The 24,057-nt window shown below is 37.6% G+C and overlaps 1 protein-coding gene across 4 annotated transcripts in view; it reads right to left on the bottom strand.

Moving 5' to 3' along the window:
• Positions 1–24,057, bottom strand: part of DENND4C (DENN domain containing 4C) — a 140,646-nt gene that overhangs the window by 2,168 nt on the left and 114,421 nt on the right. For all 4 annotated transcript variants that reach the window (XM_054502081.2, XM_054502083.2, XM_054502082.1 and 1 more), the window contains 9 exons: positions 21,056–21,233; positions 19,753–19,862; positions 19,270–19,445; positions 14,808–14,990; positions 13,802–13,997; positions 11,477–11,722; positions 10,003–10,120; positions 1,969–2,119; positions 130–194 (listed from right to left, as the gene is read on the bottom strand). In XM_054502081.2, the coding sequence (XP_054358056.1) occupies positions 130–194; positions 1,969–2,119; positions 10,003–10,120; positions 11,477–11,722; positions 13,802–13,997; positions 14,808–14,990; positions 19,270–19,445; positions 19,753–19,862; positions 21,056–21,233 (1,423 nt within the window). The remainder of the gene's footprint in view (positions 1–129; positions 195–1,968; positions 2,120–10,002; positions 10,121–11,476; positions 11,723–13,801; positions 13,998–14,807; positions 14,991–19,269; positions 19,446–19,752; positions 19,863–21,055; positions 21,234–24,057) is intronic.

Below are 24,057 nucleotides of genomic sequence, written 5' to 3' on the forward strand. Positions count from 1 at the left end.
GTATTTGAACTACATATTTAGAAGTAGAAATCTTTTAAATCTTTTATACATACCAGCTACATTTTTAAAAATTACTTTTGAAAATAAAATGTAAAACTTTCTTTCATAATCTTTTATTAACCAACTTACCAATATCAATATTCTCTCTTCCTAGAGACACTAATGATAAGAAGAGGATTTCTCTGTATAAACTCCTATAAAACAAATATGTTTTAAAAGTCAATGGGCAAATACCATAAAAACACAGATGCATTTTTTTTTTAATGGTGAAGACATTAAGTTCTGTCATCTAGTTAACAGTAATATACCTATGTCAATGTCCTGGTTTTAATATTACATTACAGTTAGTTATATGAGGTGTCACATTTGGAGGAAGCTGTGTGAAGGCCACATTGAATTCTGTACTATTTTTGTAACTTCCTGTAGGTTTCTATTCCAAATTAAAGTTAAAACATAGTTAATGGGCATAAAGCTTCACACTAGTAACAATTAAAAATGGCTTAACTTTATTACATTTCAACAATACATAACTGTTTTAACTCTAATTTCTAATTAAAATTTACAAAAGCAGAGTCTTCTCTCATCTTCTGTCACTTGACAAAGTAAAAGATTAATTTCTAAGTAAGTTAGGGGTCTAAAACCCTTGACACAAACAATGTAAAAGGTGGTGTGGTCTCTTTACCACACTGGCAAACGACAGTTCACCTTTATTTGGTTTGTGAGCATTAAAATGTCACAAATGAAACACTAAAAGTGAGCTTCATGACTCAGTTGTTAAAGATGACAGAAAAACTTAAGAAATGCACTCATGTACAGAGAAAAAAAAAAGTAGGATGTAACGCTCATTCTAGTGACACTTCATATCACTTTCTTTAGAAGCCTCAGAAGCCATAATATGACATTTCTAATATTACATTCCTGTCCTTAAACTACAGATGCTTGAAGCAAGCTACTCATATTACAGACTGTGAAGAAGGTCATCTCTACCTCAATTATTGACAGTAAAAATGGATCCATCCATTTTCATTATCAATTCTTGCCCTGTCACTTCTGAGATTATCTTCAAAGATGCCATGACCTAAAAAACTTGAAGGGCACCATGGAAACATTAGTAATGTTTGATATACGCGATTACGCACACTCTACTGAAGCTTCTACTGCAAAATTCACTTATGCTGAGGAGGGGATGAATACTAATCTGAGCATATTAGCAGACAATAGTGACAGGAGCACAATAACTCCATATCCTTTGTAGTTCACTGCGTCTATCTCTTTCCTAAATTGTTTCTACTCCTATTCCCATATTCTCTTATGTCCAACAAAAGAAAAGATGTGTGGGTATCACAGGCCCTGGATAAGTGGTACATAAGTTTATCAATGTTAATAAATATAATTATAGGTTTCCAGCAAACAGCAGTAATGTTTCCAAAAGACAGTACACTTTAGATCAATGAATGATCTTCTTAAAATGTAATCTATTTCCACTCTTTTTTTTTTTTGAGACAGGGTTTTGCTCTTGTCACCCAGGTGGCAGTGCAGCGGTGTGATCACAGCTGACTGTAACCTTGACCTCCTGGGCTCAAGAAATCCTCCTGTCTTACCCTCTCAAGTAGCTGAGGTCACAGGCACATACCACCCCTGCCAAATTATTTTTTGTAGAGATGGGGTCTTGCTATGTTGCTCAGTCCAGTCTCAAACTCCTGAGCTCAAGCAAGCAATCCTCCTGCTTTGGCCACCCAAAGTGCTGGGATTACAGGTGTGAGCCACCGTGCCAAGCCCCCAGACACTTTTATTATGTGTTTGTGTTCAAGTAGGAATGCATATATTTGTGTAGCACTTAAAACAATAGATGTTTTGCAATGAGTATGTGTGTTTCTTTGACAACTAGAGATATTTTTTAAAGTAAGATAATTTTTTAAAAACATGAAATGACTGAGTGGTGGCAAGCAAAAAATACTGGATTATTACCTTTGTCTTTTCATGCCTGGCTTCATTTGCTGTGAAAGTAGGTTGATGGGTTTAAGAACATTATTGTGCTGAATACTCTGCCTGATGGTTTCTACTAAAGTGCTTGTTTCTTGTTGTTCCTCTGACAGGAGAGATGATTTCTTTTCAGAATCTAACAATAAGAACACAGTAAGTTTTTTTTCAATTATTACTATTACTATTATTATTATTATTATTTGAGACAACATCTCACTCTGTTACCCAGGCTGGAGTGCAGTGGTGTGATCATGGCTCACTGCAACCTTCGTCTCCCAGGCTCAAGTGATCCTCCCACCTCAATCTCCCAAATAGCTGGGACTACAGATGTATGCCACCATGCCCAGCTAATTTTTGTATTTTTTGTAGAGATAGGGTCTCACCAGGTTGCCCAGGTTGGTCTCAAACTCCTGGGCTCAAGCAATCTGCCTCCCAAAGTGCTGGGGTTACAGGTGTGAGCCACTGTGCCCTGTCCCAATTATTTAAAAAGTTTTTTTTCCAGAGTTGTGGCATTTTCTCCTTGCTTAACCAATAGCACCTCCCCACTACTAGTAAAATTATGTGGCAATGTGCCCAACTAAAAAATATTTTTCCTGCTTGCTCCCTTCAAACAGGCAGACCTGTCACTCTGCCTTTCTCTTCTAATATATGGTGGCTTACTGCCTGAGGCTGGGATGTGATAGCTTGTACTCCAGCAGCCATAAAAGCAGGTACAACAGAAGGAACCTGGATCCCTGATGACAGAGGAGTTGTCTAGCAGTACTAGACTGTCTAGTACATAACTTTTTTTCTTTTTTAAAAATGTATTTACTTAATTTTTGGAGACAGGATCTCATTCTGTTGCCAAGGCTGGAGTGCAGTGGCTGATCGTTGTAACCTTCAACTCCTGGGCTCAAGCAATCCTCCCTGCTCAGCCTCCCAAATAGCTAGGGCTACAGGCATGCACCATCACAGTTGGCTAATTTATTTTATTTTTGTAGAGGTAGGGTCTTGCTATGTTGCCCAGACTAGTCTTCAACTCAGCCTCAAGCAGTCCTCCTGCCTCAGCCTCCCAAATCACTGGAATTACAAGCATGAGCCAACCATGTCTGGCCTTATTTTTAATCAATAAGTAAAAATTGTATTTACTTATGGTGTACAACATGATGTAATTCATAACTTTTTAGACAGTTTTTCACTCCATCACCCAGGCTGGAGTGAAGTTGTGCAATCACAGCTCACTGCAGCCTTGACCTCCTGGGGCTCAAGCAATCCTCCTGCTTCAGCCTCAAGTAGCTGAGACTACAGGGGCATGCCACCACATCTAGCTAATTTTTTATTTTTATTTTTTGTAGAGATGGGCTCCCACTATGTTGCCCAGCCTAGTCTCAAACTCCTGGTCCCAAGTGATCCTCCCACCTTGGCCTCCAAAAGTGCTAGCCTTATTTGCCTAGCCCAATAACTTCATATGAGAGAATAATCTTTACCTGTTTCGGCCTCTGTTATTTTCTGTTAAATATAGCAGAGTCTAGTGCTAATTAGAAGGAATGTAATTCGGCCAGGTGTAGTGGCTCATGTCTGCAATCCCAGCACTTTGGGAAGCTGAGGTGGGCGGATTGTCTTTTTCATTATACATTTCATTATACTGTATTGTGTAACACCGCCCCTAAATAAAGAGAACTGGTAATAGTTTATTTGTGTTAAACAAAAAAGAAAAAAAAATAGCAAAGTCCTCTGTTATGATAACAACAGGAAATACTGGCTGCTATGAGTTTTCAGCCTAGGTCTTCCACCTGCTAAATGATAGACTTGGAATAGTGTTAATCTTCACACTATGCTATAATTTCGCAATTATTGAGATAAGTCTCAAACCAAACATTACACCCATTTAAGTACACAATTCAATGGTTTTTAGTATATTCATGAAGTTGTGCAACCATCATCGCTATCAATTTTAGAACATGTTCATATCCCAAAAAGAAACCCCACCTGAACCCCTTAGCCCTAGGCAACCACTAATCTACCTTCTGTCTCTATACATTTTCTTATTCTGGATATTTCATATAAATGGAATAATACAATCTATGCTCCTTCACAACTGGTTTCTCTTCTAGAATGGTTTCAGGATTCATCTGTGTTGTACATATATCAGTACTTCACTGCTTTCTGTTGCCAAATGAAATTCCATTATAGGGATATACCATACTTTATTTATCAATTCATAATTTTTTGTTTCTTGTTTTTGAGATGGAGTCTCGCTCTGTTGCCCAGGCTGGAGTGCAGCAGCACAATCTCAGCTCACTGCAACCTCTGCCTCCCTGGGTTCAAGTGATTCTCCTGCCTCATCCTCCCAAGTAGCTGGGACTACAGGCATGTGCCACCACGCCCAGCTAATATTTGTATTTCTTTTAGTAGAGACGGGGTTTCACCATGTTGGCCAGGTTGGTCTCGAACTCCTGACCTCAAGTGATCTGCCGGCCTCAGCCTCCCAAAGTGCTGGGATTACGCGCTCAGCCCTCAATTCACAGACTGATGGACATTTGTTTCGGTATTTTTGGCTATTATGCAAATGCTATTATGAACATTTATGTGCAAGTTTTCATGTGGACATCATTTCTCTTAGGTATATACGTGAGTGCAACTGCTGCATCATATGGTAACTCATATGGTTTGCCATTTTGAGGAGCTGTGAAACTGTTTTCCAAAGAAGCTGCACAATTTTATATTCTAATTGACAGTGTCTGAGGGTTCCACTTTCTCCACATCTTCACTAACTCGTTATTATTTTTTTATTGTAGCCATCCTAGTAAGTATGAAGTGGTATTTCCTTGTGGTTTTGATTTGCATATCCTTGATAGCTAGTGCTATTAAGCATTTTTCATGTGCTTTTGGCCATTTGAACATTTTATTTGAAGAACTACTGATTTACAGCCTTTGCTCATTTTAAAAATGGGTTGCCTTTTTATTACTGAGATGTAAGAGTACTTTACATAGTCTGGGTACAAATCCTTTTTAAGATATGATTTGCAAATATCTCCTCCCAATCTGCCGACTGACATTTCACTTTTTTGATGGTTTAAATTTCAGAACAGAAGTTTTTTCTTTTGACTAAATCCAACTTATCTACTTTTTCTTTTGTTGATTGTGCTTTTGTTGCTTTTTTTGAAGGCCTTGCCTAACTAACACAGAGTCATGAAGATTTACTCCTATGTTTTCTTCTAAGTGCTTTATAGTTTTAGCTCTTACATTTAGGCTTATGATCCATTTTTAGTTCATTTCTGTGTATGATTTGAGGAAGTATCCAATTTCATTCTTTTTATTATTGCTAGCCTGTTGTCCCAGCACATGTGTTGAAAAGACCATTCTTTTTTTTGAGACGGAGTCTCGCTCTGTCGCCCAGGCTGGAGTGCAGTGGCACAATCTCAGCTCACTGCAAGCTCTGCCTCCTGGGTTCACGCCATTCTCCTGCCTCAGCCTCCCGACTAGCTGGGACTACAGGTGCTCGCCACCACGCCTGGCTAATTTTTTTGTATTTTTTTAGTAGAGATGGGGTTTCACCGTGTTAGCCAGGATGGTCTGGATCTCCTGACCTCATGATCCGCCTGCCTCGGCCTCCCAAAGTGCTGGGATTACCAGCGTGAGCCACTGCACCTGGCTGAAAAGACTATTCTTTACCTATTAAATGGTCTTCACACTGAAAGGCAACTGACCATACATACATGTGAGGGTTTATTTCTGGAACTTCAGCTCTATTCCATCAACCTACGTCTCTTTTTACACCAGTATTTTACTTTCTTGATTACTGTAGCTTTGCAGTAAGTTTTCAAATTGAAGAACTGTGAGTCCTATAACTCTGTTCTTTTTCAAGATTGTTTTGGTGATTCTAAGTCCCTTGAACATCCATATGAATTTCAAGATTCACTTGTCAATTTACGTAAAGAAGCTACCTGAAATTCTGATAGGGATTGCATTCAATCTGTAGATCAATTTAGGACTAATTCCATCTTAATAATATTAACTTTTCCAGTCCATAAACATGGGATTCTTTCCATTTACTTATTCTTTAATTTCTTTCAACAATTATTTAAGTTTTTGGAGCGTAAGTTTTGCATTTCTTTGGTTCAATTTATCCATAAGTATTTTGTTCTAATGCTATTATAAATAAATAAAATTGTTTTCTTAGTTTCATTTTGAATTATTTGTTCAAAGATATAGAAATAGTTGATTTCTCTATACTGATCTTATAGCCTGAAACCTTGCTGAACTTATGCAGTTCTAATATGGTATGTGTGTATAATAATATGTTAGGTGTGTGTCTATTCCTTAAAATTTTCTATATATTATATATATAGAAAAAATAAATATCATTTATCATATAATCTGCAAATATAGATACACTTACTTTTTTCCTTTCCAGTTTGGATGCCTTTTCTTTTCTTGACTAATTACTCTAGCTAGAACCTCTGGTAGAATGGTAAATAAAAATGGCAAAAGTGGGCATCCTTGTCTTACTCTTGTGCTTAGTGAGAAAGTATGTTAAGAGTATGGTATCAACTGTAGATTTTCATAGATGCCCATTACCAGGCGGAGGAAGATCTTCTCTATTCCCAGCCTGATGAGTGTTTTAAACAAAGGGTGATGGATTTTGCCAAATGATTTGGCTGTGCCTACTGAGATGATCACGTGAATTTTGTCCTTTACTCTATTGATAGATATAGTGTATGACACAACTGATTTTCAAATGTTAAACCACAATTGCATGCTTGAGATAAATCCCACTTTGTCATGGTGTAAAATCATTTTTATATATTGCTGGATTTGATCTGCTAGTATTTTATTCACGATTTTTATGTCTATATTCCTAAATGATACTGATTTTTAATTTTCTTATGATGTCATTAGTCTTTGTATCAGGGTAATAATGGCCTTCTCACGAAAATCTCCACTATTTTTGAGAGTGCTCTCAGGCTTAAACTTCTCCACACTCTGTTCCAAATAAAATAATTTCCTTTAGGGAAAATTTCAGAGCTCTCTATTCTTATGATCTGCCTCTCCCCCTGGGCAAAATTTCTTTTTTTTTAGTTTTCTTTTTTTTTTGAGACAGAGTCTCACTCTGTCGCCCAGGCTGGAGTGCAGTGGCACGATCTTGGCTCACTGCAACTTCCGCCTCCCAGGCCTCTCTGATTCTCCTGTCTCAGCCTCCCAGCTAGCTGGGATTACAAGTGCCCACCACCACACCTGGCTAATTTTTTTGTATTTTTAGTACAGGCGGGGTTTTATCATGTTGGCCAGGCTAGTCTCAAACTCCTGACCTCAAGTGATCCACCTGCCTCGGCCTCCCAGAATGCTGGGATTACAGGCGTGAGCCATCGCGCCCAGCCCCTGGGCAAAATTTCTAAGCCACTGCTCTGGAGCTGGGGCTGAGAACAGTGGCCCTTCTTTTAGAGTGACATTCCTGCTTTATGAGCAGGGTGCTAGATAGAGACATGACCCTGTCTCAAAAGAAAAAAAAATCCTACAGTAAGTATCCTTGTGTAAACAGCTAGCTGTGTACTGTATTTCTATAGAACAGAGTTCTCGAACTGCAATTCCTGAGTTTAAAGGGTATCCACATATGAAATCTACATGTCTACCATATTGTTCTCCAGAAATGTATCATTTTACACATCTAAAAGTATATGAAAGTGTTCCCCAAACATCTTCAACAATCTTTAAATTTTTTTTAAACAATCTTCATCTTTAAAGTTTTTTGCCAACCTGACAGTTACAAGTTTATGTTTTCCTTTTTTTTTTTTAACAGACAGGAAGGCGGGGAGGTCTCACTTTGTCACCCAGGCTGGAGTACACTGGTGCAATCATAGCTAACTGCTGCCTAGAACTCCTGGGCTCAAGGGATTCTCCTGCCTTGGACTCCCAAAGTGTTGTGGTTACAGGCGTGAGCCACCACGCCAGCCACATTTTCCTTTTTTTCTTTTATGAGATGGAGTCTTGCTGCGATGCCCAAGCTGGAGTGCAATGGCCCAATCTCGGCTCATTGCAACCTCTGCTTCCCGGGTTCAAGCAATTCTCCTGCCTCAGCCTCCTGAGTAGCTGGGATTACAGGCGTGCACCACCAAGCCCGGCTAATTTTTAAAATATTTTTAGTAGAGACGGGGTTTCACCACATTGGCTAGGCTGGTCTTGAACTCCTGACCTCAAGTGATCCACCTGCCTCGATCTCCCAAAGTGCTGGGATTACAGGCATGAGCCACCGTGCCAGGCCTACATTTTCCTTTTTTAAAATATAAAGTTATATTTCACTTAATACTAGTATGATTGAGCTTTTAAAATATGTTTATATTACCGACTGAATTGTGTCACCCCCAAATTCATATGTTGAGGCCCTAATTGCCAATGTGACTCTATTTGAGATAAAGCCTTTAAAGAAATAATTAAGGTTACATGAGGACATAAGAGTGGGGCACTAATTTTTTTTAATTTTTTTTTTTGAGATGGAGTCTCGCTCTGTCGCCCATGCTGGAGTGCAGTGGAGCAATCTCGGCTCACTGCAACCTCCACCTTCCAGGTTCAAGCAATTGTTTGCCTTAGCCTCCCGAGCAGCTGGAACTACAGGCGCCCACCACCACGCCCAGCTAATTTTTGTATTTTTAGTAGAGACGGCCAAGACCATCTTGGCCATGCTGCTCTTGAACTCCTGACCTCGTGATCCACCCGCCCTCGGCCTCGCAAAGTGCTGGGATTACAGGCGTGAGCCACTGCACCCGGCCAAGTGGGGCCCTAACCTAATACAGCTGATGTCTTTATAAGAAAAGGAGACACCAGGAATGTGTGCATGTGCATGCAAACACACAGAGAAAAGGTTATGTGAGGGTACAGCAAGAAGGCAGCCATCTACAGGCCAAAGAGAGGCCTCTGAAGAAACCAAACCTGCTGATCCCTTTCTAGATTTTAGACTTCCAGCCTCCAGAGCTGTGAGAAAATAAATTTCTGTTGTTAAAGCCACCCAGTCTGTGGTATTTTATTATGGCAGCCCTAGCAAACTAATACAGTTTGAAAGCCGCTTAATGTTTTTAATATGAATTACCTATTGATATCATTTGGTTATTTATCTACTGAATTGTATTTTTCTTACTGACTCATAAGGCTTTTGAATACATGAATAATAACCCTGTAAACACCTTGTAAAAATATATTCTAAAAGATTAAAAATGAAGCCAGAACCCTTAAGACCAGTCAGTAACCATCAATACAGCTGAACTTATGATCCTGTACCAATACATCTAAATTACTCTTCTGCTATATAGAATTTACTCTCAAAATAGCCAACCAAATTTTTACTTGATAGAAAAATCACCAAAAAAATTACTCAACTCAGTTGAGATCCGTCACAGTTAAAAACAGGTCAGTCAAATAGCAAACCACTTTTTCATTTTTGTGTGTGCATGTGTGCGTACTTTTTTTTTTTTAACAGCAAATCACTTTGAATTAATTAAAAATTTAAAAATAAAGCAAAATAATTTGCTTTTCTCTATTTAACTCTAGGGGAATTTAGTTTAATTCTGTTTCTTTTTTTTTTTTTTCCCAGCAGTCCATTCTTTATTGCAGAACAATATCCTACAGTATGGATGGGCTGTGCCACAATTTGCTTATCCAGTCACCTATGGATGCGTATTTGAGTTGTTCCCGTTTTGAGTCTTTAACTCTTTGTTTTGTTTTGTTTTGTTTTGTTTGAGATACAGTCTTGCTCTGACACCCAGGCTGGAGTGCAGTGGCATGATCACAGCTCACTGCAATCTTTGCTGCCCGGGTTCAAGCGATTTTCAAGCCTCAGCCTCCTGAGTAGCTGGGACTACAGGCACCTGCTACCACACCTGGCTAAGTTTTGTATTTTTAATAGAGACAGGATTTCACCATGTTGGCCAGGCTGGTCTCCAACTCCTGACCTCAAGTGATCCGCCAGCCTAGGCCTCCCAAAGTGCTGGCATTACAGATGCGAGCCACCGCACCCAGCTGTTATGTCTTTAATTCTATTTTACTTACTAAAATTCCTCCATGAGACATACAGAGGTTCTCTTGGTTCCTGATGAAGGTTGATATTATCCCATAACAGCTGAATATACACAAGTTTGCTATCCTGGGACAGAGACGACAGAGGAAGCTAAAAGAAATCAAAAGAAAGTATTAGTATCCTGAGAATAACAATTACCAGTAGATCTAGTGAAGCTTGATTATATAAAACAGATGAGTCCTTTTAAAATTCTGGACCTAAAATTCAGAGCCAAAATCTTAATTTTTATTAATGTCTGATGACAAATGTTATTATTATTTTCTGAGGTCAAGGTTTCTCAGTGTGACTTTTAAGGAATGGGATGACAATTTGCTAACTGGCACGATGGTTGTAGAAAGATTAACTACCATTACAGCAAATTTTAAGGTCAAAGTGCAAGAGTTTCTACTACGTTACCAAATAATTTTGTTTCACCTACCTAATCAAACTAGAGTTTATAGTACTTTAAGGAAAGATTTTATTTTGCCCCATGTATATGTTTGGGGTCTGAGTGTCTATCAATATTAATCCTATAAAATAAAGCACTCTAGGAGCTCACTGTCTCTAATGGAATCAGGATCCCAGTATAAGTAGAGTTGGAGCTTTTAAGTCAGACAGCCAGAATGTGACCTTGGGTCTCCATCACTTATTAGGTATGTCACCTTACAGAAATTGCTAAATTTCTCTAACTTTTAATTATAACATCTGAAAAATATGGATAACATGAGTCCTTTCAAATAAGGTGGTTGTGAGAATTGCAGCTGGGAACAGAACAGTTAAGAATAATAGCTACCAGCCGGGCGCAGTCACTCACGCCTGTAATCCCAGCAATTGGGAGGCCGAGGCAGGTGGATTGCCTTAGGTCAGGAATTCAAACCAGCCTGGTAAAATCCCGTCTCTACCAAAAATAGAAAAATTAACTGGATGTGGTGGTGGGTGCCTGTAATCCCAGCTACTCGGGAGGCTGAGGCAGGAGAATCACTTGAACCCAGAAAAAGGAGGCTGCAATGAGCCGAGATCACGCCATTGCACTCCAGCCTGGGCAACATTTTCTAGCTGCCCTTGCAGACAGATATGACCTAATAACTGAGTTCAGGCCAAGAAAATATATGTGGAAATATTATCTACAACTCCAGGAGCGATCCCTTAAGAAAAAAGACATACTCTCCTCTCCATCCATTTTTCTTCTAACTGCTGGATAGAAAGTAGATGTGACAGCTTGGAGGTAATCAGCCATCCTGGACCAAAAGCAGAACTTGGAAATGGAGGATATTCATAGCTAAACAAAAATATAAAAGGACCTTAGGTTCCTAACACTTTACCATTCCAGGACTGCTTATCCAAACTTTTAAGTGAGAGAGAAATAAATCTGTCTTGTTAAGCTACTGTTGTTGTATACTTTCAAGACCTTGAAGTTAAGCCTCATCCTACTGAATACTAATGTAAGTATAAAAGTTGGCACCCTACCTGTACACCTTCATTACAATGTTCAGATGTGAGGATAAGTCCTGGCAAGTTACTAGGAAGGTCCAAACGTCTGAAATACCAAACGAGGTTCCAGAAAATGATTGGATGTTGATTGATGAAAGAAGATGTATGAATCACCTGATCACCTTCATTTTCTAGCAAAGATTCAAGTTCTTTACGGAGTACTAGAGGACTCAAGTAGGGCACAGAAACAGGGGGAGGATTGGGTCTTTTTCCTAAAGGATCCTTAAAAAAAAAAACACAAAAAGAAATTAATATTATCTGTTTAAATCTGTATGCTCAAGAGCACTTCTCAATGAGATAATGCCTCTCTATCCTTTTTAAATCAGTTATTTTAGGACCACTGCTACATGCAAGAGAATATGCTAATGAATGAAAACCTAAAAAAGAAAAAAAATACTTAAATACTGTTAAGTTAAATCATTACAAAAAAATTTTAATCAACAGACTCTTTAAAACATGGTCTCTATCACATTGAGAGCAATGGCCTGAATGTATTAGGTTTTTTTCAATTTTTATAAGAAATATTTGCATTTCAGATGCTTTATAGTAATGTATGTGTGTAAAAACTGTGTGACATTATCTTCCTCCTACAACTCTAAACTGATGGGGCAATCTTCTGCATTAATATTCTTTGTTGACTTAACTCACTTTTACAACTGATTGCAACAAAAACCGAAGGAATTAAAGAAATAGCATTTTTATAATTCAAATAAAATAAGAAATGAAAAAAGACCCAACCTAGACTTTGTGAGTTATGCATATTATAATCAGGATAAAATGTTTAAGACTCTCTCATTAACAGTGAGTCCCCCTGGTGCCTAGACTGTGGTCTCCAAACCATTTCCCTCTAAAGGGACCCACAGTTTCTTTCGGCTGATTCTAGGTCTGGGTAAGAAAGTATATAACATAAGCATAAAACATCTTGTCATATAAGAAAGCAAGAAAGCTTTTTAAAAATTACAAAAAGGCTACTAGAGTTGTGTCAAAAAGACTAATGAGCTAACTTGTAGAGGCTTCTAGCTGACCAAAGAGAATAATATAAGCATGAACAAGGATAAAAACAGCAATAGATATAAAGATACATGTTTAAGGCATGGTAATGTGTGCCTGTGGTTCCAGTTATTAGGGAGGCTGAAGCAGGTGGATCACTTGAGCTCAGGAGTTTAGGAATAGCCTGGGCAACAAAGCGAGATCCCCATCTCTAAAAATTAATTACTTAATTAAACATAAATGTCAAAATCAATGAGCTCATAATGATACTCTATTCCCCCAAATTAATTGATGACCTTGGAGAATGACAGGGACTCAACTCGCTATTTTGAAAACTCTAAATAAAAGAAAAAATCAAGCATTTAACCTGCCTTTCCACTATAAATTTTATCTTTAGAAAATCTAACAAAGACATAGGGAAATTTCTGTTCATGTATTCCTTATTATAAGGAAGAAATGACAGAATGAGACCATTATCATTTTATAGCTCCTAATGAATTACTTTATCTAGACATTAAGGCATTAATAGCTACTAATGTTTATATCTCCTGCTGGGAGGAGCATACCACCACTGATGAAACTGTCTTACAAAAATAAACAAGCAAATGAACACTAACACAAAAACCCCAAATCTGATCAAGGTTCTGGACACAAATTCCAACTTTCATCGTTGCAATCAGCAAAATCTGGATTATGGGAAACTGTACTCTAACCATTTTTATCAACAAATAAATTGCAAGAGGAAAAGAGTCTACAGATTCAAAAAGACTAAAAACCGTATCAACCAAGTGCAATATACTGACTTTATTTAATCCTGATTCCTCAAGCTACAGCCCACACATACACAAGCACACATATGCATTTGACATTTTTGAGACAATCAGAAATTTGAACAGACTAAATAACTTGATAATATTATTTGAGGTTTTTTTTGTATGATAAAAGCAGTGTGATTATATTTTTCTAAAGTCCTCATCATTCAGGGATACATACTGAAATATTTACTAACAGAATATGTGATGTTTGAAATTTGCTTCAAAATAATCTCAAAAAAAGAGAGAACTGAATGAGAATATACATAAAAGAATGCGATAAACTGAAAATAACTGAAGCTAGATGATGGGGGACTCATTATACTGTTTCTTTTTGTACATATTTGAAATTCTCCACAATAAAAGGTTATTTGTTTATGGAAAAACTCTATCACTTTTCATGTAATTAAAATAAGTCCACTACAGAAGAATTTATAATGTTCTACTATATACTTAGATGTGTATGCAGTATAATTACAATGTTGTTGTTGTTACATACCACAGCTTCCTGCAGACTGTTTGGAAGACTAACTGTTGAAATGCCATGAAACGGTCGCTGGGTAAAGTCAATATTCTGCAAGGGGCCTCCAACACTGTGACTTCGAGTCAAAGACACACTTCGCTTTGATAAACTATTAGGCACAGATGAAATTTTCATAGTTTGGACATCTCCACTGGCTCTCTTTATTTCATCACTTAAAAATAAATATAGAAGAAATGCTATGTTCATGTTGAAAAACGTCTAAATCTGTAGAGCTAGAGTATTTTCTATAATGGACCTTGAGTCTACTAAATATATCTAAGAAGAATCAGCACCACCTTGTAAGAATTGCATTTCCTTCAAGCATTTTTGTAAAACTGGTCAGAAAAACAGGATGGAGTAGATGGTTCTGGTGAGGGGTGGGAAGATGACATATTGTAGATATACAGGTATTATTTTAAAAAGACAAAGTACCCATTCAGTTGCTTTACTCAAATATTATTTCATCTTTATTAAACAAAATTACCTAGAAGTATGCTATATGCAAATAAGTACAATAAAGACACTGACAAGTATTTAATCTCTACTAGGCCACGATCCACCTAAGGAGAGAGACCCAATCATATTTACTTTTTTATTTTTAGAGCTTAGCATAATATTTAGCATACAATAGAGTCTCAATAAATGTTTGATTCAATTAGTATTTAAGGGTCAAGTGTACATTTCACAGAAAGAAAACATTTCGCCTCTGGAAACTGGCAATGACCATATTAAAAGGGAAATATTCTACTGTTGAGAAGTTCATTTTGTAAAAGACAACTGTAAAATATTAAGCTTAGTTCAAAAATGGTTTATCATCATTCATTCATTAGCTAGTTAAACACTATGTGGTAATAATAAGTTAAGATGTACTCTTAAATGCCAGAACTTATGCCTATATGAGTCAGGTTGTCTTTAGAGACAGAATTTTTACAAGGGTACCCCATTTATTACTACATAAAGAGGTCTCTGTACCCTTTGATACCTTGGTTCAACTGCAGAGCCTGTTTCTTCAGTTATGATCTGGTTATGTTTTGGGAAATCCATAAAGCTGATCAAGTCAGGTTCTTCTAAACTGGATACAGGTTTGTGCTCCAAGGATTCATTTGCCAATGGAATGCTTCCACTTTGTAAACTGTCACCAGAGGTACTTGGTTTCAGGAAAAAGCTACATACGGAAAAGGGGGGGGAAAAAGAGCCTTTAAAAATCCTCAAGTCTTCTAAAATTCTATCACATTTAGAATCATTTTATTGATAAAGCAGTCATTAATAAAATTGTATATAATCCAGAAGGAAAACACTGCCATTTACAATACACACACACTCTCTCTCTCTCTCACACATTCCTGCTCTCATTTTCTCTTCCCCTCCTATCCTAAACTTTTCAAATACAAGGCTGGAAATGGTCCAATAAATGATATTCCAATTTTTGAGAAGCACTAAAGAAAACTGTGAAGGAAGAGGGAAAGCAAAATATTAATTTCCTGAGTTAAAAAAAAAAGAGCTGCAGTAGCAGCATTTTAAGATATATTAACCTATAATTACTTATAATGTCTTTTATCACTTATAAATCTCCATCTTGTTTCTAGTCATTTCTTCTCTGTTCATTGTTTTATTTACATCTTATCTCTCTCCTTCTCTCTTTGGGTGGGACTCGAGGAGGGAAGGGCCTTGCAAGGAACATTTAGAGAATTTTCTGAGGTAATGGTAATGTTTTCTAAGGGTTTAATTTGCACAAATGCATGCATTTATTCTTCAAATGGTATGTTTAAGATTTGTACATTTTGCTGTATATCAATTTATCTCAAAATAAAAAAATTGTCAATAAATACTGAACTCTAGTTAATGATATGCATATCAAAGTCTTTGGGGGAGAAATGTATTAATATCTCTATCTTACCTTCAAATGAATAAAAATTTAAGATAGATTGGTGGAGAGACAGATAGGTGATAGACTAAGTACAGTAAAGTGTAAATTGAAGGACACAGGGGTAGATATTTGCGTGCTCATTGAAAAAAAAACCTTTAAAATTTGTTGTAAGCTTGAAATTTTCTATAACAACATATTCAGGGGACAGACTTAATAATGCTCCTTTATACCCAATTTGAAAAATATAAAATAAAATGCTTGTCACAATAGCTTAAAAACACAATTAACTCAAAAAGTATAGGACTTATGGAGGATAATTTAAACTTGTGTTAAAGGACATAAGAGAAGATCTGAAAAAAAATACAGAGATATACCAGGCTCACAGATAAGATAATAATAATAGAAAAGTCAATTTTCCCCACATTAATCTATAAATCTCAAAGAAAACTCTAGTTGGATTTTTTTTGAGGACCTCAAACTTATTCTAAGAATTCACAGGAAAGAGCAAAAATACAAAAAATAATAACAAAATCCAAGAGCAGGAACTCATCCTACTAACCAGAGATACAACACAAGGACCAAGTGATGAAAACAACATGGCATTAAGAAAAACAGCAAGAAAATGCAGAACCAAGTGAGGTATACATGGGAACTGAAATATGATACAGGTGACACCACATATCAGTGAGCAAAGGATAGGTTATTTAGTAGATAATATTGGGATAACTGGATTGTTACATGGAAGAAAAATAAAAGCTGGATCCTTACCATCATATATAAAAAGTAGAATAAAGATATATTAAAGACCTAAACATCAAAAGTAAAATATAAGCAAAAACGTTCAAGGATAAAAATTTCCGGTCCTAGGAATAGGGAACAACTTTAAAAGCAAGATTCCAAAAGTACAAATTGCAAGGTAAAAAATTAATGGATGATATCAAAATTAGTGCTTTCAAGTAATTAATATCAATAATATTCAAGTCAGATCAACGAGAAAAAGAAAGATCAATAGAAAAATAGGCAATGAATGGCCAGGCACGGTGGCTGACGCCTGTAATCCCGGCACTTTGGGAGACCAAGGCGGGCAGATCACGAGGTCATGAGATCGAGACCATCCTGGCTAACATGGTGAAACCCCGTCTCTACCAAAAATACAAAAAAATTAGCCGGGCGTGGTGGTGGGTGCCTGTAGTCCCAGCTACTTGGGAGGCTGAGGCAGGAGGATGGCATGAACCTGGGAGGTGGAGCTTGCAGTGAGCTGAGATCGCGCCACTGTACTCCAGACTGGATGACAGAGCGAGACTCCATCTCAAAAAAAATAAAAATAAAAATAAAAATAAAAATAGGCAAGGAACATAAGCAACCAATTCATAGAAAATGCTAGAGCAGGCCAGGTGCAGTGGCCCATGCCTGTAATCCCAGCACTTTGGGAGGCCAAGGTGGGTGGATCATCTGAGGTCAGGAGTTCAAGACCAGCCTGGCTAACATGGCGAAACCCCGTCTCTACTAAAAATACAAAAATTCGCTGGGCATGGTGGTGGGCACTCCCAGCTACTTGGGAGGCTGAGGCAGGAGAATCGCTTCAATCTGGGAGGCAGACGTTGTAGTGAGCCAAGATCGTGCCATCGAACTCCAGCCTGGGCAACAAGAGTGAAACTCTGTCTCCAAAAATAAAAATAAAAATAAAAAAGGCTAGAATAACAAGTAATGAAGAGACACTCAAATTTGTCAGTATTGACAGAAATTCAAACAATGCCAAAATTTAAAAAGTGATAATACCAAATGCTGGTAAGGCTATACAGAAATGAGAATTCTTGGGTACTACTTGTGGGAGTGTGGCCGTCTAGGAAGCAATATTTTGTGTTTACTAAAATCATGTATGAAAATGATCTTACTCCAAGGATTATTGTTTTCTTAGAGAAACTACTTCACAAGTCCAAAAGGGGATATGTATTTTGCAGTGCACTGCATTACTGCTGTGGTGTTTGTAGTAATAGAGAACTGAAAGCAACTGAAGTGTCTAACACTAGAATAATGGGTAAGCAGAAAGATATATTAACTTCCTGTAGAAGAAAAGGAATAAATTAGATGTACAAATAGTAACCCAGATTTAAAATTGAGTAATAAAAAGAAATAAATTTAGATATATATCACACTTAGCAGAGTCAGTGTCTGTGTAGAATAAGGGAATGAGGGTGGGGATGAGGAAAGGAGGATAAACACAAGAGGGCCCTTGCACAGGCCAAAGATGATAGTGTGTCAGGAATTAGGAAAGAGTATGATTTTACTTAGCTCCACCCTTGCAGCTAAATGAAAAAACAGAGAAGAAATACCTCTACAATTAAATGGTATGATTTCAGCTCACTGCAACCTCTGCCTCCTGGGTTCAAACCATTTTCCTGCCTCAGCCTCCTGGTTGCTGGGACTACAGGCATGTGCCATGGTGTTGGGCTAACCTTTTTTGAATTTTTTTGTAGAGATGGGGTTTTGCCAGGTTGCCCAGGCTGGTCTCGAACTCCTGACCTCAAGTGATCTGCCTGCCTCTGCCTCCCAAAGTACTGAGATTACAGGCATGAGCCATTGTGCCCAGCCTAAATGTTTTTGTTGTTTTTTCTGAGACAGAGTCTCGCTCTATCACCCAGGCTGGAGTGCAGTGGTGCAATCTCAGCTCACTGCAACCTCTGCCTCCCAGGTTCAAGCAATTCTCCTGCCTCGGCCTCCCGGGTGCCTGGGACTACAGGCGCACGCTGCCACACCTGGCTAATCTTTTGTATTTTAGTAGAGACGGGGTTTCACCGTGTTGCCCAGGCTGGTCTTGAACTCCTAAGCTCAGGCAATCCACCTGCTTTGGCCTCCCAAAGTGCTAGGATTACAGGTGTGAGCCACCACACCTGGCAATGTATTTTTTTTAAAGCAGCTAAAGGCAGGAAATAAAAAGTTCAATTTATTCCATAAAATGAATGGAATATTAAGTATAATTCCTTAGGTCAGCACAGAGTTACCAAACTCTCAATTATTTAATGTATAATTATAGATCAGCTAGTCTCATGTCTATTGCCTAGAATTTGGTCATTTCACTGCACAGAATACTACTAGGAAGTGCAAGTGACAAGAGAAGAGTTGAAGCCTTTTTTCCCCTTTGTTTCTTCTAAAATATATACTCACTGCAGCTTCAAACTCCTTGGCTCACGCGATCCTCCTGTGTCAGCCTTCCTAATAACTGCTACCACAGGTGCACACTACCATGCCCAGCTAATTTAAAAAAATCTTTTGTAGAGACAGGGTCTTGCCATGTTGCCCAGGCTGGTCTTGAACTCCTGACCTCAAGCAATCCTCCCACCTGGGCCTCGCAAAGTGTTGAGATTACAGCATGAGCCACGGAGCCCGGCTGATAATCCTACTTTAAATAAAATGGAAAAGTAGACTCCCACATTACTAGTATTTGCTACTCAAATACTGAAGGTGAAGGACAGACAGGAAGGCAGACCTGGAGCATACCATGAATATTTCGCTCTTCTCCCAGAAGTCATGTTTTTTGAGGGTACTTACTTCTTGAGAGAGCTTTTATTAGACTAACCTTGCAGAACCTCTCAAATCTTTGAATTCTATATTGAGAAGAGGCAAGAAGTTGCTTTTACAGAATGGACAAGCTGTATTCAAATTTGAGTCATCTGCTGTCCATCCAGCCATAATTTCTTCATCATAAACTAAAGCTCCACAAGCTCTACACTGTGAACAACTGGACATCAAAACCTAAAAACAGAAAAATGCAGACACTGAGAACGTTTAATAAAAATTAATCTTAACAGGAATTCTCTTGAGATAATGGGATTTTATTTATTCTATTGACCAAATTTGGAATTATTAATAACAGTTCTTTTATTTCACAGGTAAACTACCAGTTCAATGTCTTACTTACATAAGGCATCAAGCAAATTCAACAAAATGACTTATTTTATTATACTGTCCACAAGGGTATCATAGAATCCTGTTAAATGCCATTCTGAAATAAAAATATGCTTACAGCTACTTTATCATGAACTGAATATAGAACTTTTACCTCCATTGCACAATTCTGATAGATGCTAGACATGCTGGTATTTTGAGAAGAACCATGATCTGATTTTTCAAAGTCTTGCCCTTTCATGCCTCTTGGAAATGGAACTTCACCTACAAAGGAATAAACATCGTAACACCTTATGTAAGGAATGTCCTTGTTTTTTGAAAATGCATGCCAAAGTATTTAGGGGGGACGTATAATAAAGTCTGCAATTGTTTTTCAAGTGGCTCAGTATAAAAATGTATGCATACATAGAAAGAGATAAAGTTAACAATAGTTAATTAAATCTAGGTGGAAAATACATGATTGTTCATTATACGATTCTTTCAACTTTTCAGGACATTTGAAATTTTTTTTTTCTTTTTTTTTTGTTTTAGATGGAGTCTCGCTCTGTTGCCCAGGCTAGAGTGCAATGGTACAATTTTGGCTCACTGCAACCTCCGCCTCCCAGGTTCAAGTGATTTCTCCTGCCTCCGCCTCCCAAGTAGCTGGGATTACAGGCGCACGCTGCCACGCCCGGCTAATTTTTTTTGTATTTTAGTAGAGATGGGGTTTCACTGTGTTGCCCAGGCTGGTCTTGAACTCCCGAGCTCAGGCAATCCACCCGCCTCGCCTCCCAAAGTGCTAGGATTATGGGCATGAGCCACCATGCCCGGTTTGGACATCTGAAATTTTTATAGTAAAAAGTCAGAGAAAAAGAACCGAATTATAATTTTAAAAAGTAACATGGAGTAAGAAACTTCAATGACACATCCTAGGGATTCTCAAACTCTGGTATACATCGGATTCACCCAGAGAACTGCTTAAAAATACACATTCCCAAGGCCCCATCTCACAAATTCAGTCTCAGAAGTTTTAGCGTTAGGCTTGGACATTTGCATATATTTTGAAAGAAATTTCCCAGATTATTCTGATGCATGCCAAAGTTTGAGAACTAATGATACAATCCATGAATATATACAACTAAAAACAAAGGCAGTAGGTGACCATAGTAGTTATAAATCATACAAGATCAGAATAGATCATAAGGTGGCTAGTATTAAAAATCTCTCAATCATCTCAACAAATGGGGCTTATTGAGCGGGGAGTTTACAGGCATCTAAATTAAAATAAGCATAGACAGGCCAGGCACTGTGGCTCATGCCTGTAATCCCAGCACTTTGGGAGGCTGAGGCAGGCAGATTGCTTGAGCCCAGGAGTTCGAGACCAGCCTGGGCAACATGACAAAACCCCGTCTCTTAAATAAAAAAAAAAGCAAAAACTATTATAAAGCAAATGAAGAAAGGATAATCCTTCCCCATACCTGTTGGATAATGCAGTTTTCCTACATCTCCACTACTGCTGCTACTGCCAAGACTTGTGTTGCTCTGGGTAAGTTCACTGGGGACCAACCCTGAGATACTTGTGTTAGGCGATATATTCTCCCCCAAAATATGGTCTTCGAGGCCAGCCGGGAAGCTATAGTCTCTATTAGTTTCCTCCTTTAATTGAAAAAAAAAAAAAAAATTCCACATACATAAATAATACCTTCTCCAATGGGAATATACCCACTCTACCCTTTTCAAAATTAAACTCTATAATCCCAAACAAATCACCATCCCCACATTTTTCAAAACCATGAAATCTCCTCACTATTATTTCACTTCCACACTCTAAGACATTCAAGCCATAAGCAACAATACTTTAAGAAAGATCGTGGTGTGCCTCAGGTGTATGTGGGAGGTCTGGGTGTCTCTCAATATTGAATCTTATAAAATAACAGAATTCTAGGGAGCTCACTGTCTCAGATGGAATCAGGAATCCCAGTACAAGTAGAGTAGGGGTTTTTGAATCAGACAGCCAGATTGTGACCTCGTTCTCCACCATTTATTAGGTATGTAACCTTACAGAAATTACTAAACTTCTTTAACTTTTAATTATGTAATCTGAAAATATGGATAATATGAGTTGTTTCAAATAAAGCTGCTGTGATAATTTCGGATGGGAATCTGAATGTTCAGAATAAACAAATACCAATATTAGAGCCACGAAACATGAATAAAGTTTCAAACACTGTAGTTCTTAACTACATAAGTGATTGTTGAGGCTTTAGGTAGAAAACATTTCAACAATCAGGTTTTTTTGCTTTAAAAATGAAAGATTTGTGTCTTCCTTGTTATAAAACCATGTTACATGATTTTTAAAAATTAAATACAGATAAGCAAAACAAGGAATAAAAAATGTTGATGACATCAACAGTCAGAGAATATAATCAAAATCTTGATATATATCTTTCTAGTCATTTAGAACATACATATAAAATCATATAATAAATCTTTACAAATTAGAATATTGTTTTTAACCTGTACTTCTTATGTAATTATTTTAATGTCATTAAATTTTCTTCTAATTATTTAAACCCCTGTGAACTAATCTGTTTTACTGATATACTATTATGTATTTACTGACTCCCCTGTTGCTTAAACATTCAAAATGCTTCAATCTTATACAAATTACATTGGTAAATTCCTCTATTTTTACATACACCTCTAATTAATTCCTTAGATTAAACTCGGGATGAAAGTTAAAAACATTTTATAGACTTTTCATTCATTCCTTCATTTGTAAATATTTATTAGGTATATCCTATTTGCCTTTTGCCAGGTACTGCTTACTGGTGCCAGGGATGTAACAATGAAAAGACAAGATCCACAGTGACTTGGAATTTACAGTGTCATATATTCCAAGTCCAAATATCCCTGTGTAATGTACTTTTGTTTTTAACAGTTAGATAATTTTTGGGGAGGCAGGGGAGAAAGGGTCTCTATCACCCAGGCTGGAGTGCAGTGGTGTGATCTCGGCTCACTGCAACCTCTGCCTCCTGGGCTCAAGCTATCCTCCCACCTCACCTTCTGGAGTAGCTGAGACTACAGGTACATGCCACCACGCCCAGCTTATTTTTGTATTTTTTTGTATAGATGGGGTTTCACCATGTTGCCCACGCTAGGCTCAAACTCCTGGGCTCAAGCAAATGCCCACTTCGACCTCTGAAAGTGCTGGGATTACAGGCATGGGTCCTCATAACCAACCTCAATAAAATTTCAAAAATAAAACAAAGGCTGGGTGCAGTGGCTCATGGCTGTAATCCCAGCACTTTGGGAGACCTAGGAACACCTGAGCCCAGGAGTTCAAGACCAGCTTGGACAACATAGCAAGACCCTATCTCTACAAAAAATAAAAAATTAGCAGTCACGGTGGGGCACACCTGGAGTCCTAGCAATCAGGAGGCTGAGGCAGGAGGATTGCTTGAGCCCAGGGGGGTCAAGGCTACAGTGAGCCATCCCTGTGCCACTGTATTCCAGCTTGGGTAACAGAGCAAGCCCCTGTCTCAAAAAATAAAATAAAATGATACACTTTTTTTTTTTTTTTTATCATAATGCCAGATTAAGACACTTTGGAAGCTATTTTATTTTGCCTTCCCTTGACTGACCTCGTAAGCTCTTTAAATACAAAATAGTTAATTTATAATGTTCAATACTATACTTTTAATTCAATTATTATTTTGTCTATAAAGTATTCCTTCAAATGGTATAAAAGTCTTATATGTCTAATTTCTTTTCCCACGTCTCTAATTCCGATTTAGACCTTTTACGATCTGAAATTGATTATATTACCTTGAAAGTGCATGATGCTTTAAGCTTCCAAGCCATTTCATATTATTCTTTCAGATATACTCTTCTGACACTCTTCTTACAGCTTTAACCCCAAATGTCAAATTTATCCTTCAAATCCTAACTTAGATATCACCTGCTTTGCTTTTTTTCTGGGTAGCCCCGAACCTGAACCTCTTTTCATATATTGCTCTTTGGTACCTTCTCCTGAGATATTGCTTCTAAAGTAAGAGCATGGACTCTAGAGCCAAACTCGCTGACTTCAAATCATAGTTCTACTATTCCCTAGTTGTATCATCTTGAGAAGCTAATTAGCCTCTCTGAGTTTCAAATATCATCTACAAAATCAGGATAACAACAGTACCACCCTCATGGGGTTGCTATGAAAATTAAACAAATACATATGTTTGTATATATTCATATATAAAACCAGACATATAGCTTATAACAGTACCTAGGACATACTGTTAAAAAACAAGAGCAAACATTATACATACCTGCCTTATCTACTAAAGTACTCAAATACTATACAATTTCATACAAGGTGAAATTTCAATTTTTTTCTGTAAAACAAGCAAAACTTACCCACTTTCATTTTTACCAAAAGATCTAATGATTAACTCTATGTATAACTTTTTTTAAAGACAATTATTTT

The sequence above is a fragment of the Pongo pygmaeus genome, chromosome 13 (assembly GCF_028885625.2).
Source record: "Pongo pygmaeus isolate AG05252 chromosome 13, NHGRI_mPonPyg2-v2.0_pri, whole genome shotgun sequence".
Taxonomy (NCBI): Eukaryota; Metazoa; Chordata; class Mammalia; order Primates; family Hominidae; genus Pongo; species Pongo pygmaeus.